The sequence below is a fragment of the Zonotrichia leucophrys genome, chromosome Z, assembly GCF_028769735.1.
Source record: "Zonotrichia leucophrys gambelii isolate GWCS_2022_RI chromosome Z, RI_Zleu_2.0, whole genome shotgun sequence".
Lineage (NCBI taxonomy): Eukaryota > Metazoa > Chordata > Aves > Passeriformes > Passerellidae > Zonotrichia > Zonotrichia leucophrys.
In genome coordinates this window covers 1,048,806-1,062,295 of record NC_088200.1, presented here as the reverse complement: position 1 = coordinate 1,062,295, position 13,490 = coordinate 1,048,806, and the positions used below count along the sequence as shown (strand labels likewise).

Sequence of the window (13,490 nt, the reverse complement as noted above, 5' to 3'; positions counted from 1 at the left end):
CAAAGTGAGCCCCCTTCCCAAACACCCCCAGTTCCCCACGCGGGGCTACATGTCCCCTGTGTCCCTTGGGGTGTCACCGCTGGGGACTCCCTGTGGCTCCCACCAACCCCTCCAATGTCCCCTGTGTCCCTTGGGGTGTCACCGCTGGGGACTCCCTGTGGCTCCCACCAACCCCTCCAATGTCCCCCGTGTCCCTCGGGGTGTCACCGCTGGGCACTCCCTATGGCTCCCCCCCAATGTCCCCCGTGTCCCTCGGGGCGCCAGTCCTGGGGACCCCCGGGGACCCTCCCACGCGGGGCGTGGCCTCCCATTCATACTATCGTGACGTCACGGAAGGCGTGACCAATAGGAGCGGCGGCACGGCCCCGCCCCTATGGTGCCACTGTAAAAGCGGCGCCGCCGCGCGTCCGCGCGAGCGTGTGTCCATCCATTCATCCCTTCCCCGCTCCAGCCTCGGTCTGTCCGTCTGTCCGTCTGTCCGTCCGTCCGTCCGTCCGTCCGTGCCGCCGAGCCATGAGGAGGCTCTTCCTGCTGCTGTGCAGCGCCGTGTCCTGCTGCATCGCGGCCGCGGAGGCGGCGCTGCCCGCGGAGGGAGGTGGGTGAGCGCGGTCCCACGCGGGAGCGGGGCAGCCGCGGAGCGGGCGCGTCCCCCGGCGGGGCAGGCGGGTTCCGAGGCGCTCTGCTGACCCTTCTCTCCCGCTGGCTCGCAGACGGCAGCGCGGAGCGTGTGCCGGCGCAGAAGGCGCGGGTGAAGTTCGGTCTCCGCTCCTCGCCGGACGCCGGTGAGGATGGCTGCGCGCTCGCCATCGGCCAGCAGCAGTGCTTGGAGGACTGCAAGTTCAACGTGACAGCTAAAACCTTCTTCATCATTCACGGCTGGACGGTAAGTGTGAGGAATCCCGGGCGATGCTTAGTCTGCCGACTCAGAGAGAGCAAACTGCCCTGCGAATGGGCTGTGCCTCCAGAATATTGATTTTCAGGAATTTCTGTGACTCAAGAAGGTGTTCAAGGCCGGGCTGGATGGCACTTTGAATCACTTGGTCTAGTGGAAGATGTCTCTGTTGATGGCAGGGGAGTTCAAACTAGATAATCTTTAATGTCCTTTCCTACCCAAACCATTTTAGAATTCTGTGAATATAGGAATTTGGGAAAAGTTTTCATGTTCTGAGCACAACGGTCTCTTAAAAGATGCACTTCTATTGAGATCTCTGGAGCAAAGTGTTCGGGGTCAGGCTTAGAAACTCTGAAATCACCCAACTCATTCATAACTGCTCAAGATCACTTCCTAGCTGTATAATGTGAACATAGCACTAAAATCCAACTGAGAGACCACTACGGATGTGACACTTGACTTGACAGGCACGTGTATAGCCCTTCTGTAATCGTAGCTGAGTGCCCAGTCTGCTATGTGCACTCCTTGATAAAGAAAAAAGAAGGCACGCAGACTTTATCACCGTTTTTAATTCTGCATTTGGTAAGGCTGAGTGTGTGGCACTCAGGGGGCTTATCAGCTCTGCCAGCGCCAATGCGAACTGCGCTGCCAGGTCTGGTGAATAATTTTGCAATCCATCAGAATTTGTTGAGAAAAAGTGAGATAAGGTGGCACGTAACGAATGCCTCTCCCTCCTGCCCTAGAAGGCAAGTGGGTAATTACAGCCAGAGTCTCTCAAAACCTGTTTTTCTTACTCCGTTGCATGCATGCTCTTACTGCATCGCTGAGAGGTAGTGGGGCTTGCAGAGGAGCAGCATGCAGCTGGAGCAGCAAGGGTAAATGACATGCAAATAACTTGACTGTGGATGTGTCATCTTGGTCCCGCGAGCTGGAAACTGACACCTGAATCTCTTTCCAGATGAGTGGCATGTTCGAAACCTGGCTTGACAGCTTGGTGTCCGCTCTGCAGGAGAGGGAGAAGGATGCCAACGTGGTTGTGGTGGACTGGCTCTCCCTGGCCCACCAGCTCTACACCGACGCCGTGAACAACACGCAGATTGTTGGAAAAACCATAGCGAGGTTTCTGGACTGGTTACAGGTAGTGCAAGCTAAGAGCAGCCTCTGTTGTAACGCTCTTACACCGAGGGACTGTTGCACAAGGCTGCCGAGGCTCACCAGCAGGGCAGGCTGTGCTGCAACACCCAGCCCAGGGCTTGGCCAGGTGATGGCTCACAGCTGCAGTGCTGCTGCCCTGCCTCCCTGCAGGCGCTGCCGCGGGCGAGGCACGCTCGGGTCAGTGGGGCTGAAGGGCAGCTCGGGTTTGGGAGCTCTGCCGGAGCCATGTGGGCTCGGAGGCGGGGAAGGAGGAGAGGTCCATGGTGCTGCACTTGGCACCTGAGTCTGCTGGCAGCTCCCAGGGGAAAGTTTTATTCTTGGGTGATAAAGAATATCGTAACTGGGGCTGGAACAGGGGTGAACCACAGGTGCCATCCAAACCTCTCCGCTTGTCTTGGTGAAATACAAAACGAAGGGTGCTTATCTGCCCCCTCCCACCAATCCCGTCTTGGAACTGGACTTTATATTCCTGCAGGCAGAAGCAGCACCAGATGCCATGGAAGAGAGGGGATCAAACTCTCATATTTTCTTTTCCTTGCAGGAGAACCCCCTCTTCAAGCTGGAGAATGTCCACCTCATTGGGTACAGCCTGGGTGCCCACGTGGCTGGCTTTGCTGGTAACCACGTCCATGGCACTATAGGCAGAATTACAGGCAAGTGGCTTTTTAAGCGATTTTTCAAGCAGTCTCTCCCTTGCTCTTCCTGGCAGTGAGTTTCCCCGAAGAGGCTCGTTTCCTGTGTTGCTACAATGTTGTTTCGGTGTTATTCTTCCAGAAATGACAAGTTTTCTGCTTGTGGCAGCAGTGGAAAGCACAGGTCTCCTCACATCAATTACAGCAAGGCTTCAATGTAAAAACTTTACCCAGGACAAACTGGTCCTGGCTTTGTTTAAATTTAAATGTGGATTTAGAACAGTCCAGATCAAGCTCTTGCTCTTACTATCCAAATGCTATTCCTCTCAGTGATAGTGTTTTTGTAATTACAGCTCGTAAACTAATGGAGGTGAGAACTATTGGGTGCTGTTTGTCCCACAGGATGTCTGATTAAAAAAAAAAATCAACTCTAAACTCTCATTCTGGAAATATCTGAAGAGTTTGCTTCCAGCTCCAGAGGAAAGCTGATTTCAACGTGTGAGGACTTAGGGCATAGTACAAGGAGTTGCATTAAGGATTTACATGTGATACTGGCAGTGATAATTCCACATAGCCCGGCAATAAATGTCTGTATTTAATTAATCAGGTAAAAAAAAAACACCTAACAGTCAAGTTGTATAAATGTTCTAGAGTACAACTTCTGGTTGGGAGTGAGGCTCAGGAGTTAACAGAGCATCCCAAACCAATCATGGGATCTCAGTGCAGGTATTTCTTGGCTGCTGCTTCAATTGTGTTAGTCCCTCCAAATGTGCAGTCTGAAAACAGACTAAATGTCACTGAGGCAGCTTTGCTGCCAGCTGTTCCTGGGGTGTTAAACCTCTTCTGGTGTTTGGAGCTGCCTCTTGAATCATCTCTTCACCATCACCTGGTGAAGGCATTCTGCTTCCAACAGGCAATCTGATCATGGTGCTGCTATTTAGGTTGTGCTGCCCCAAAAGTGGAGAGGGGCATCTTTATTCGTCCCCTCAGTGAGCCCACAGGGAAGAAATCTTGAGGGACAGTGCCAGCAATGGGGCTGGGACTGTCTGTGTATCAGCTGGTGAGGAGACCTGCCAGCAGCAGGCTTCTGGCTATATTCTGTATGAAATAGCCCAATTTCTTACCTGGCCCCTTGTGTTCTGTCTCTGACTCCAGGCTTGGATCCTGCTGGCCCCATGTTTGAAGGAGTGGACCCCAGCAGGCGCCTCTCCCCCGATGATGCCAACTTTGTGGATGTCCTTCACACCTACACCAGGGAAACACTGGGTGTTAGCATTGGGATCCAGATGCCTGTGGGCCACCTTGACATCTACCCCAATGGGGGAGACTTCCAGCCTGGCTGTGGCCTAAGTGATGTCTTGGGAGCCATTGCCTATGGCAGTAAGTTCTCTTTAATCTTTTGCCTCTGGTCAGTGTAGACTTCTCACAAATAGACTTGGGTTGATGGAAAGAAAACCATTTTTTCCTTCTACAATGTCTGTACTTCTGGAGATAGTTGCTAGAAACTATAGATGCTTTTAACAATGAAGCACATTCTCACTCCAACACCTGATCGTAATCTACGGTCTTATGCTGGGACTAAAAGCTCTTCATGGGAGGGACTAAGACAGCATCTCCCACTAACCTCCTGAATTGCTGCTGTTGGAAAACTGTTCTAGTTTGTCCCTCCTCAGTTTGTGCTGGGCTGCAGAAAGGCATAGCTCACTTTATCTCATGGGCTGCTGGGGTGACTTAAACCAAGTGTATCCCTTGCAACTCTGCCTCTCCAGCAATTGGTGAAGTTGTCAAATGTGAGCACGAGCGGTCTGTGCACCTCTTTGTGGACTCCCTGGTGAACCAGGACAAGCAGAGCTTCGCCTTCCAGTGCACCGACTCCAGTCGCTTCAAGAAGGGCATCTGCCTGAGCTGCCGCAAGAACCGCTGCAACGGCATCGGCTACAACGCCCGCCGCATCCGGCACAAGAGGAACAGCAAGATGTACCTGAAAACCAGGGCAGACATGCCCTTCAAAGGTACGCCTGCCCTCCCAGCAGCCTCCCCGAGTGGTGCAGGGAAGGAGGCAGAGGCGGAGGAGCAGCATCTCCCCAAAGCCCTGCAGCTCCGGTTGCTGCTCTGCCTGCACCAGGCTGCGCTCACTGCTGTGCTGTGCCATCACCGTGCTCCTTCCTCCCTGTGGAATCCACCCACAACACCACTCTGCCTTTTGAGCAGGGCTGCAGTTACCTGCTGTGCTTGCAGAACTCAGCCTCAGAGCAATGTGAGGTCTGGGGAGCTGTCCCCAGGCTGGGCCTGCTGCTGCTGTTGTGTAAAAAACTCAAATTTGTAATCAGTAAGGGCAGGGAAAAGTGATCAGAGCTGTCTCACTGAAGGAAGGGTCTGGTCTTTGCTAGCCAACACTATTTCACACAGAGCAGTGGTGAGCAATGTTTCTTTCAGCACAGCTGGTTCCATCTCTGCTCTTCTCTCTCTCTCCAGTCTACCACTACCAGATGAAAATGCACGTCTTCAGCTACAAGGATTTGGGAGAGGTTGATCCCACCTTCTCTGTCACCCTCCACGGCACCAATGGAGACTCTGAGCCCCTCTCTTTAGAAATGTGAGTAATCTGCCCTTTGTGTTTTTACCCAAGTACGAAGGCCACAGGGACTACACAGGATGGCAGAATTCTTTTTCTTCTGCCAGCACAGGCGTTGCATCCCAGCCTAGCAGCCTCACTTCATCACCTTTCCAAAAAGCTTTCCATTCAGTAGCTTAATTATAATTTATTACTGGATGAATTGAGAACACTTTAATGTGCCCAGTCCCATGTTAGCCTTCACGGCTCGTTGCTTTTTTGTGTGTGGGTGTTTTTGGTTGGTTGGTTTGTTTTTGCCCTCCACCATTTGGACACAGTCTGAAATGTCTCTGGAGGCACTGCTGACCTCCCTTAGCCTCTCCCAAAGGAAAGAGCAGGCACAAACCCCACCTTTAAGCTACAGAAGGATGGCCAAGCTAAGCACACACTGTGTTGTGTGGAGCCAGCTATCTGAGCTCCCGTCAGTGCAATCAGTAATTAGCTGGTGACAGTTGAACGTGCAGCACTTGATAAGCTGCAGGGGCTCTGTTAAACTCCTGGCATGGAACAAAGGAGCACCTGGCATGCTTCCATAAGGAAAAAATGCCAAGTCTCTGCCTCTCTTCCAGGCTTGATCTAATTGGCTTAAACGCTACCAACACCTTCCTGGTCTATACTGAGGAGGACATGGGTGAACTTCTGAAAATAAAGCTCACCTGGGAGGGGACGTCTCAGTCGTGGTATGATCTCTGGAAGGAGCTCAGGAGCTACTGGTACAGGCCTGTGAATTCCTCCCAGGAGCTCCACATCAGACGAATACGTGTGAAATCTGGGGAAACACAGCAGAGGTAATAATTGTGCTAGGCTGCATGTGAACTGACCTGAAACTTCAACCCAGAGCCAAGGAAAAAAAACCTTGGCTTCAGTGTTTTGAATGTAGTTGGTATCCTGGCTGCCTTCCTTTTTGGTGTCACCAGCTATTGCTCCCTTGTGGTTTGGGAGAACAGGTTACTGTCCAGCATGAGGCTGCAAACAGGCTTTAAGCAAAACTGGTCACCACAGAGCAGATTTGGAGCTTTACTTTGATACTGTGGGGTCCACTGGGACTAAATTAACATGCTTCAAGGTGGTTTGGATTGTACCTGAGATGTTAAAGTCCTGAGCACCAAAAGTACTGAAAAGATGGTCATGGCTATTATTTACAGGCTCAATGTGCTGATTTGGTACAACCAACAGGGCCTAAAACTGCAACCAGTAACATGGTGGCACCAGCCCCTCAAGCACTGCACTGCTCCTTCTGGGATCTGGCAGGGGGATTGGAGCTAGGTGATTTTTTTTAAGGGCCTTTCCAAACCCAACCCATACCCCTGGATCATAGATATAGATATAGGACTGACCATAGAATTCTAGTGGAAGGTTCTCTACCATGGCAGGGATGATTTTTAACGTCCCATCCCACCCAAACCATTCTCTGATTCTGTGAATGTCTGCAAATGGAAAGTTACCTGAGTATCCAAAAATTGTTAAAGCTCCCAAGCATGTAGCACGGCACTCCCACACCTTCTGCTAATGTTGTTCTGAAGGTAACCCAGATCTGTCAAAGAGCAGCAGTTGGCATTGATCATTTCCCACATTTCTCAGTGCTTTAAATAAGCATCACCTGTCATCTGTAAGGTATTCTGCATCCTGGCTTCTATGAAACGTAGGGGTAGTAGAAGCAAAGATCCCCAGTTAAAGTATTGAAGTAGGAAATAAAACAGCAACTCAAGGGGCTGATGGTGTATCAAGATGTTCTGTGGGATGGATGGCTAATCAAACAACTTGTCCTAGAAGAAGCTGCAGTCTGTATTACCTGCTAATTGTTAATCATGAGACAGCAAGTGCCTTGACTTCTGTGTCCTCCTCCTCCTAGGTTTGCTTTCTGTGTGGAGGACTCCCAGCTCACCAGTATATCTCCTGGCAAAGAGCTCTGGTTTGTGAAGTGCACAGAGGAATGGCAGAAAAGGTATGGAAATCAGTCAAGAGAAATTCTGTATGGTGCATGTGGCTTGGCTGGAATGAGTGGAACCTTCTCATTGTATTTTTAGCTCCTGATACCTCTTTTTCTTTCAAAAAAGAAAAGAAATCCTAGCCTATGATTCACAGCTATCAGGTTAAATTTTTTAATATCACCTACTATTGCTAAGTAGGTGATATTATTCTCCCTTCTGACCTTGGATTGTCATCTTGTACCTTTACATCTTTATAGCCAAACAGGTGTATCACATTCCTTGCTGCTAATTGTGGTAGGTGCTAAAGTCAGGTGCCACCCAAGCCCCAGATCTCTGCAATAGTGGAAAGGTAACTAAGGTAACTAAGAGTCATTTATAAAAGGTAACTAAGAGTCATTTATAAATGCCCTGTAAAACAGGAGGAAGCTGGGAGAAGTGCAGGGCATTTCCTCAAGCTCGGGTGGAAGACCTTGAGCTGCCAAGAAATCACTTGGTTAAACTTTGAGCTCAACTGCACGAGGAAGACTCAGGTGAGGAGTTGCCATGGCGTTACAGCCCTGAGTCCTGCAGCTTCATCTCCAGGCCTGCTGATCTCCTCTGGCTCAGGAGAGTGCCACTGCCAAAGCAGCTCAGGCTTGTTTAACCTCTGGGGCACTTCCCAGACACACAGAACAGTCCTCAGAGCATGACTTCCAGAAAATCTGGTCCCAGCAGTGACAACCAGATTGCCTTGGATGCCTCCGGTCATGTTTTGAATGAATTCCTGTTAATTTGACTAAATGATACTTTCCTTTGGATTTAGCCCAGCCTTTTGCCCTCTCTTAAATTTCATTTTGTAAACTTGGAGCTTTGTCACTTCTAATTCAGAGGACAAAGTGCTTGTTAGGGCTAGCAGAGCCGCGTGGAAGTCGAGCTTAGCACAGCCTTCCTGGGCACAGAACTCAGCTCAGAAATGTGAGCTGGTCCCATTCCAGGTTTGGCAGAAACCAGCAAGCTGTGCTATGCACGGTAGCAAACAATTCTGTGAATGAAACCCCTGTGCAAGAACTTGTTGCTCTGCCACAAGTCTCGAAAGATCGGGTAAACATTCCTGCAGGTACAATAAAAGGTTGTTTTGATATGCTACTTGGTAACCCCCATAAAACTGAATTGCTGGCAGATGTGCCCTTCCTCCTTTCTCGTGCAGTACAGCTTGTGCACGAGGCAGAGGAGCTGAGTTCAGCTCCAGCACACCATTTTTTCTAGGAAATGATCCTTCCTTCCAGAAATCATGAGTGATTACTTGCTGTTCAGCTCGCTGTTTTTGCCAAGTCAGTGCAATATTATAGTTCCCCCCTTGGAGATTGAGCCTGCAAACATCTGTCCATCCCAAATGGAGCTGCACAGGCAGGGTCTAGCTCAAGCCCTGTAATTTCTGCTTGCAGCCTGCATAATGTCTGCTGCAGGCTCTCACTGAGTAGCTACTGGGCAAAGTGCAGCTTTGGCAGAATAAAACACCAGCCTGTGCCGTCCAAACCTGTTCTTGGCGTTGCATGAGTTCTTAGAAATCCTTCATTACTCCTCTTAACTTCTGCATTTAACTAGGTGGTTTTTTTTGCTGTCTGTTTTCCCCAGGTCTGTGTCAAATCTGCTCTGAAGGCTTCCCTAAAAACTCACAACCAAGCAACCTAGATGCATGAAGACCACGCAGGTGGCAAGATGCTCTGGGAGAAACCTGGCTTGGCAGCACTTAAAGAAACTAGCTCTTCAGGACAAAACATCTTGGATTGGATGCAAGAAACTGAGGAGCAATTGATGAACCATGGTCCTAGACCTAAAATAACTACAACTCCATTTTTCCCTTTCCTGAGGAGCCTGGTTTGTGCATTTAACCTTACCTTGACCTGTTACACACTGCATTTTCCCTTCCCTGCTCCCATTAACCAGGACTATGGATGAGATCTTCACAGACTGAGACCTCAGCAATGATCTTCTGGTCTGCCTGCCAGTGGAGTTGAGAAGACAAATAACCATGCTAACTGCCCATCAGACTGTGGGTGACAGAGCTGCCAAGAACAAATTAGCACCTAGGGTAGGGTTACCATGGTCCTGTAGCACTGTGGGCTCTGGGAAGGTGAGACCAGCACAGGTCAGGTGTGTGGGGCTGTCCAGGGAAGGGCTGGGGATAAGCACAATGCCACTTAACTTCAAATTGTCCTTTGCTTGCCTTAAAAATACGTTCTGATACTGAAATGTCTACTTTCCTGACCTATGGCCTGACAAGGCGGCAGAGCTCTGTCCTCCCTGTCCCTGGGGCAGGACGTGGTGCAGGTGGTGGTGGTGGCAGCTGCTCCTCAGTGCCTGGTCAGTGTCTGCAGTGGGGCTGCCCAGTCCCACGTGGGGATTCCTTTTTAAGGGGCAAAGAGAAGCTGCCCTTGTTCTGACCACAGGGATGGAGGAAGGCAATGCACCGTGCTGCCTCGGGAGAGCCTTGCACCACTCCATTTAACCTCTGAGAACGTGCTCACCTCTGCTCAGAAGCTGTTGTAGCACCAATGCATAGTTAAGACCTTATTTTTGAGTGCCAAACATCCTGCCCTCAATTGTCACAACACCCCAGTTGGATTCCCTGGTCCCAGGTGATCTTGGCTTGGCTTTGGGTTGGACAGACTCTGCAGCTGTTCTGTTTGCTACAGCAGAGTGGACCTTGTCAGTTGGTGAAATAGGTTTTGTTTTGGTTGCTTGCTTTTGGCTTTTATTTCTTATTCCTTTTTTTTTTTTTGTGCTTTCTGGAAGGAAAATTGGTATACAAACCCTTGAGCTTTTGGCATGCAGAAAGGCAATCTCAATAATGGTGTTGCCAGGTGGTGCACTGAGTTCTGAAGTCTTAGCAAGTCTTTCTGAGGCCTGCAAATCTCTTCAGTTTTTGTAGAGCTTCACTCCAACCAAAGCAAGCACATTTGGGGATATTTTTTTTCATGGTTTTATGCAAAGACTTCGAAAACAGAAGCCTTTGGTTCTGTGAGTTATTGCCATGCCATACTTAGAGAAGTTTCAAAGCCCTATTTGTATATTGTGGTTTTTGTATGACTTAAAACATAATTTATTTCTCATATTGTATATATGTAGAATTTAAAACATTTTGGTTTTGAATAACAGTTTTTATGAGCCTTGAGATCAAAAATAAAGGGCTTTGTAAAAATCAGTGAAGTCTTGTTATTGATCACAGAACCATTTAGGTTGGAAAGACCCTCCAAGAACACTGAGTTCGAACTTGTCCCCAGCACTGCCAGGGCCACCACTGATTCCTGTCCCCAAGTGCCACATCCTCATGGCTCAAAGGATGGGGATTCCACTACTGCTCTGGGCAGCTGTGCCAGGGCAAGACCACCCTTTCCATGAAGAAGTTTTCCCTAATTTCCAGCCTAAACCTCCCATGGCCCAGCCTGAGGCCATTCCTCTCCTCCTGTCCCTGGTCCCTGGGAGCACAGCCTGACCCCCCTGGCTGTCCCCTCCTGCCTTGTGCAGAGCAATCTACCAAAAGCTTTGACATTCCTTGCCAGAACAGCTATGACAGTCTTGTTCCTCCTTGCAGGTCCCTGAGACCCTCAGCCAGGTTCAGCACCCTCCTTCCTCCTCCTTCCCAGCTCCTCTGTGTGGCCAAGGCCAAGCTGTGCTCCCTATGCTCCCACCACCGAGGGCCTTCAGGAACGGGGCAAAGTCACTCTGGATCTACAGCTGCCCTGTAGAGATGCCCCCCATAAAACACCAGGAGAGGGGGGCACATGGAGATGCTGCCAGGGCTGGAGCCCCTCTGCTCTGGAGCCAGCCTGGCACAGCTGGGGCTGCTCAGCTGCACCAGAGAAGCTCCAGGGACACCTGAGAGCCCCTGCCAGGGCCTGCAGGGGCTCCAGGAGAGCTGCACAGCCCCTGGGGACAAGGCAGGCAGGGACAGCAGCCAGGCAATGGCTCCCAGGGCCAGAGGGCAGGGACAGATTTTGGCCCATTGGGAATGAGGAATTGCTGGATGTGAGGGTGGGCAGGCCCTGGCCCAGGGTGCCCAGAGCAGCTGTGGCTGCCCCTGGATCCCTGGCAGTGTCCCAGGCCAGGCTGGATGGGGCTGGGAGCAGCCTGGGACAGTGGGAGCTGTCCCTGCCCATGGCAGTGGATGGGCTTTAAGGTCCCTTCCAACCCAAACCTTGTGTGGTTACAGGTTTATTTCAGTTTTAGCTCAGCAGTGAGGACATTATTTGAACAGCACCAGTATTATGATATTTTTTTTCAGCAGAGTGAATGTCAGAAAACCAAAATCCTTCTCCACTTTGTAGTAGAGGGATGTTCTGGCTGGCCGTTCCCCACAGTGACCTGGAGCCACATTCAGCAGGGAGCTCCACCAAAACCATTACCCTTCCCTTCCCGTGTTGCTTTCTTTCAGACATGGCAATACCACTACTGCTTTTGGCTGGGGAAAAGCAGGATTTTGTATTACTTTCTATGGTTGTAGCAGTGAGTACAGTGGACTCTGGAAAGACCATTGCTGCTGTGCCAGGCTTGTCAGGACAAGTTCAAACTCCCTCTCTTCCTTTGATTTCTTCCATTAATTCTTTTTTTCTCCATAAAATGTCACTTATATTTTGCCTGAAATGCTTCACCTTTGCCTGACTTCGCTAACAAACCCATTGGTGAACACTTCTAAGAAAACTTACCCAAATCTAATCACTAACTGAGTTTTCCCAGCTTTTCCCCACAGCCACACCACTGAATTTAAAGGGAAGCCTCTTATTGTGCTCTGCCTGTGCCTGACACAAATTGATGGCACAAATCCAGCAGCAGCAGAAGGACTTTGCAAACAGAGTAAGTACCTCTGAGCTGAGGAAGATTTGCATGAAATTACTTAGTTAACCTTTCCCTATGGAAAGCTCAGCAATGCCTGTCTGCAAGGAAAACTACCTCGGTGGACTTGGCAGAGAGCTATTTGGTGCTCGTAGGGCCCCTGATTATTCTGCACCCCAGAGCTGGAGCTGTTTTCTGATGTGTTCCTGTGGGGCTCCCTTCCACCCTCTGCAAAGAGTGTGTAGGGGGAACTAACACCAGAAGTCATTCCAGATATCTGGAACTCATTTTTTGGCTGCTACTCCGTGGACACAGCTGCAGCACAAGGGCTGGTGCCTCTTGCAGGGTGAGTCTCCTGCAAGGACAAGCAGGAGCTGGCCTCTAAAGGAAAAGGGGGAAGAATACAAGCTCACGAGAGAGGAGAAAGAGACTGCAGCCCTTTTACATCTGTGGGCATCCTCTTCAGGTGTCTGGCCCTTCACACAGCAAATGTTAGCTCCCACAGGCACCACTCCTGCTGCTCCACACCTTGAGGGGTCACACCTGCTGGCACACCAAGATGCATCCCTGCGCGCCTCCCCTCACTGGGAGCTCGGCTGTGCATTAGACAAATGAGAAAACAAAGAGAAGAGGGCATTTTTTTAAAAAGCTTCCAATGAATTTAGAATATTTTTTATGTCTCTAAGGAATTTAGGCCTGGCAGAGCAGACACATCCCAAGTCTGTGCCAGGCAGGGCTGAGGCTGCACAACTGTGCCCGAGCTGCTGGCACCCCTCCCCCAGGTTTCCTTGGGGTCACTTTTTCACAGCCACTGCATTCAGCCCCAAGGGTTAGGTCCCCACAAAGGTCAGGCTGTTCTCTGTGGAACAATAGGGCCGGCATGGGGAATGCTTTATAACCCTCCTCAACCCCCACCCAGGGCTGCCCCAGCCTCACAAGCAGCAGTAACTGCGCACAGTTTCACCAATTACCGTAAAATCAGAGCGCCACAGAATCCCAAAATGGTTTGGGTTGGGAGCTTGAATTCCAGCTCATTCCAACCCCCTGCCACTGGAGGCATCTCTAGAGGCATTTTCCACTGTCCCAGGCTGCTCCAAGCCCCATCCAGCCTGGCCTTGGGCACTGCCAGGGATCCAGGGGCAGCCACAGCTGCTCTGGGCACCCTGGGCCAGGGCCTGCCCACCCTCCCAGCCAGCAATTCCTTCTCAATATCCCATTTAATTATCTCATCTAATATTGCCTCTGGCAGTGAGAAGCCATTCCCTGTGTCCTGCCCCTCCATGCCTTGTCCCCAGTCCCTCGCCAGCTCTCTTGGAGGCCATTTAGGCACTGGTAGGGGCTCCAGGAGAGCTGGAGAGGAACTTGGGACAAGCTCAGCCTGTCAAATACACCCCAGCATCCCTCTTTGGAGGTGATTTGAACACAAAGGGCATTTGGAGTGTGCTTCTCCCTCA

The 13,490-nt window shown here is 50.6% G+C and overlaps 1 protein-coding gene across 1 annotated transcript; it reads left to right on the top strand.

Annotated features, from left to right (window-relative positions):
* The first annotated feature begins 398 nt into the window (after nt 1–398).
* Nucleotides 399–10,408, top strand: LIPG (lipase G, endothelial type). Its single transcript, XM_064736442.1, has 10 exons — nt 399–595; nt 711–883; nt 1,851–2,030; nt 2,589–2,700; nt 3,835–4,059; nt 4,449–4,691; nt 5,155–5,275; nt 5,863–6,081; nt 7,146–7,238; nt 8,839–10,408. The coding sequence occupies exons 1-10, from the start codon at nt 514–516 to the stop codon at nt 8,858–8,860; spliced, it is 1,470 nt and encodes a 489-aa protein (XP_064592512.1). The 5' UTR covers nt 399–513; the 3' UTR covers nt 8,861–10,408.
* Nucleotides 10,409–13,490: the final 3,082 nt, after the last annotated feature.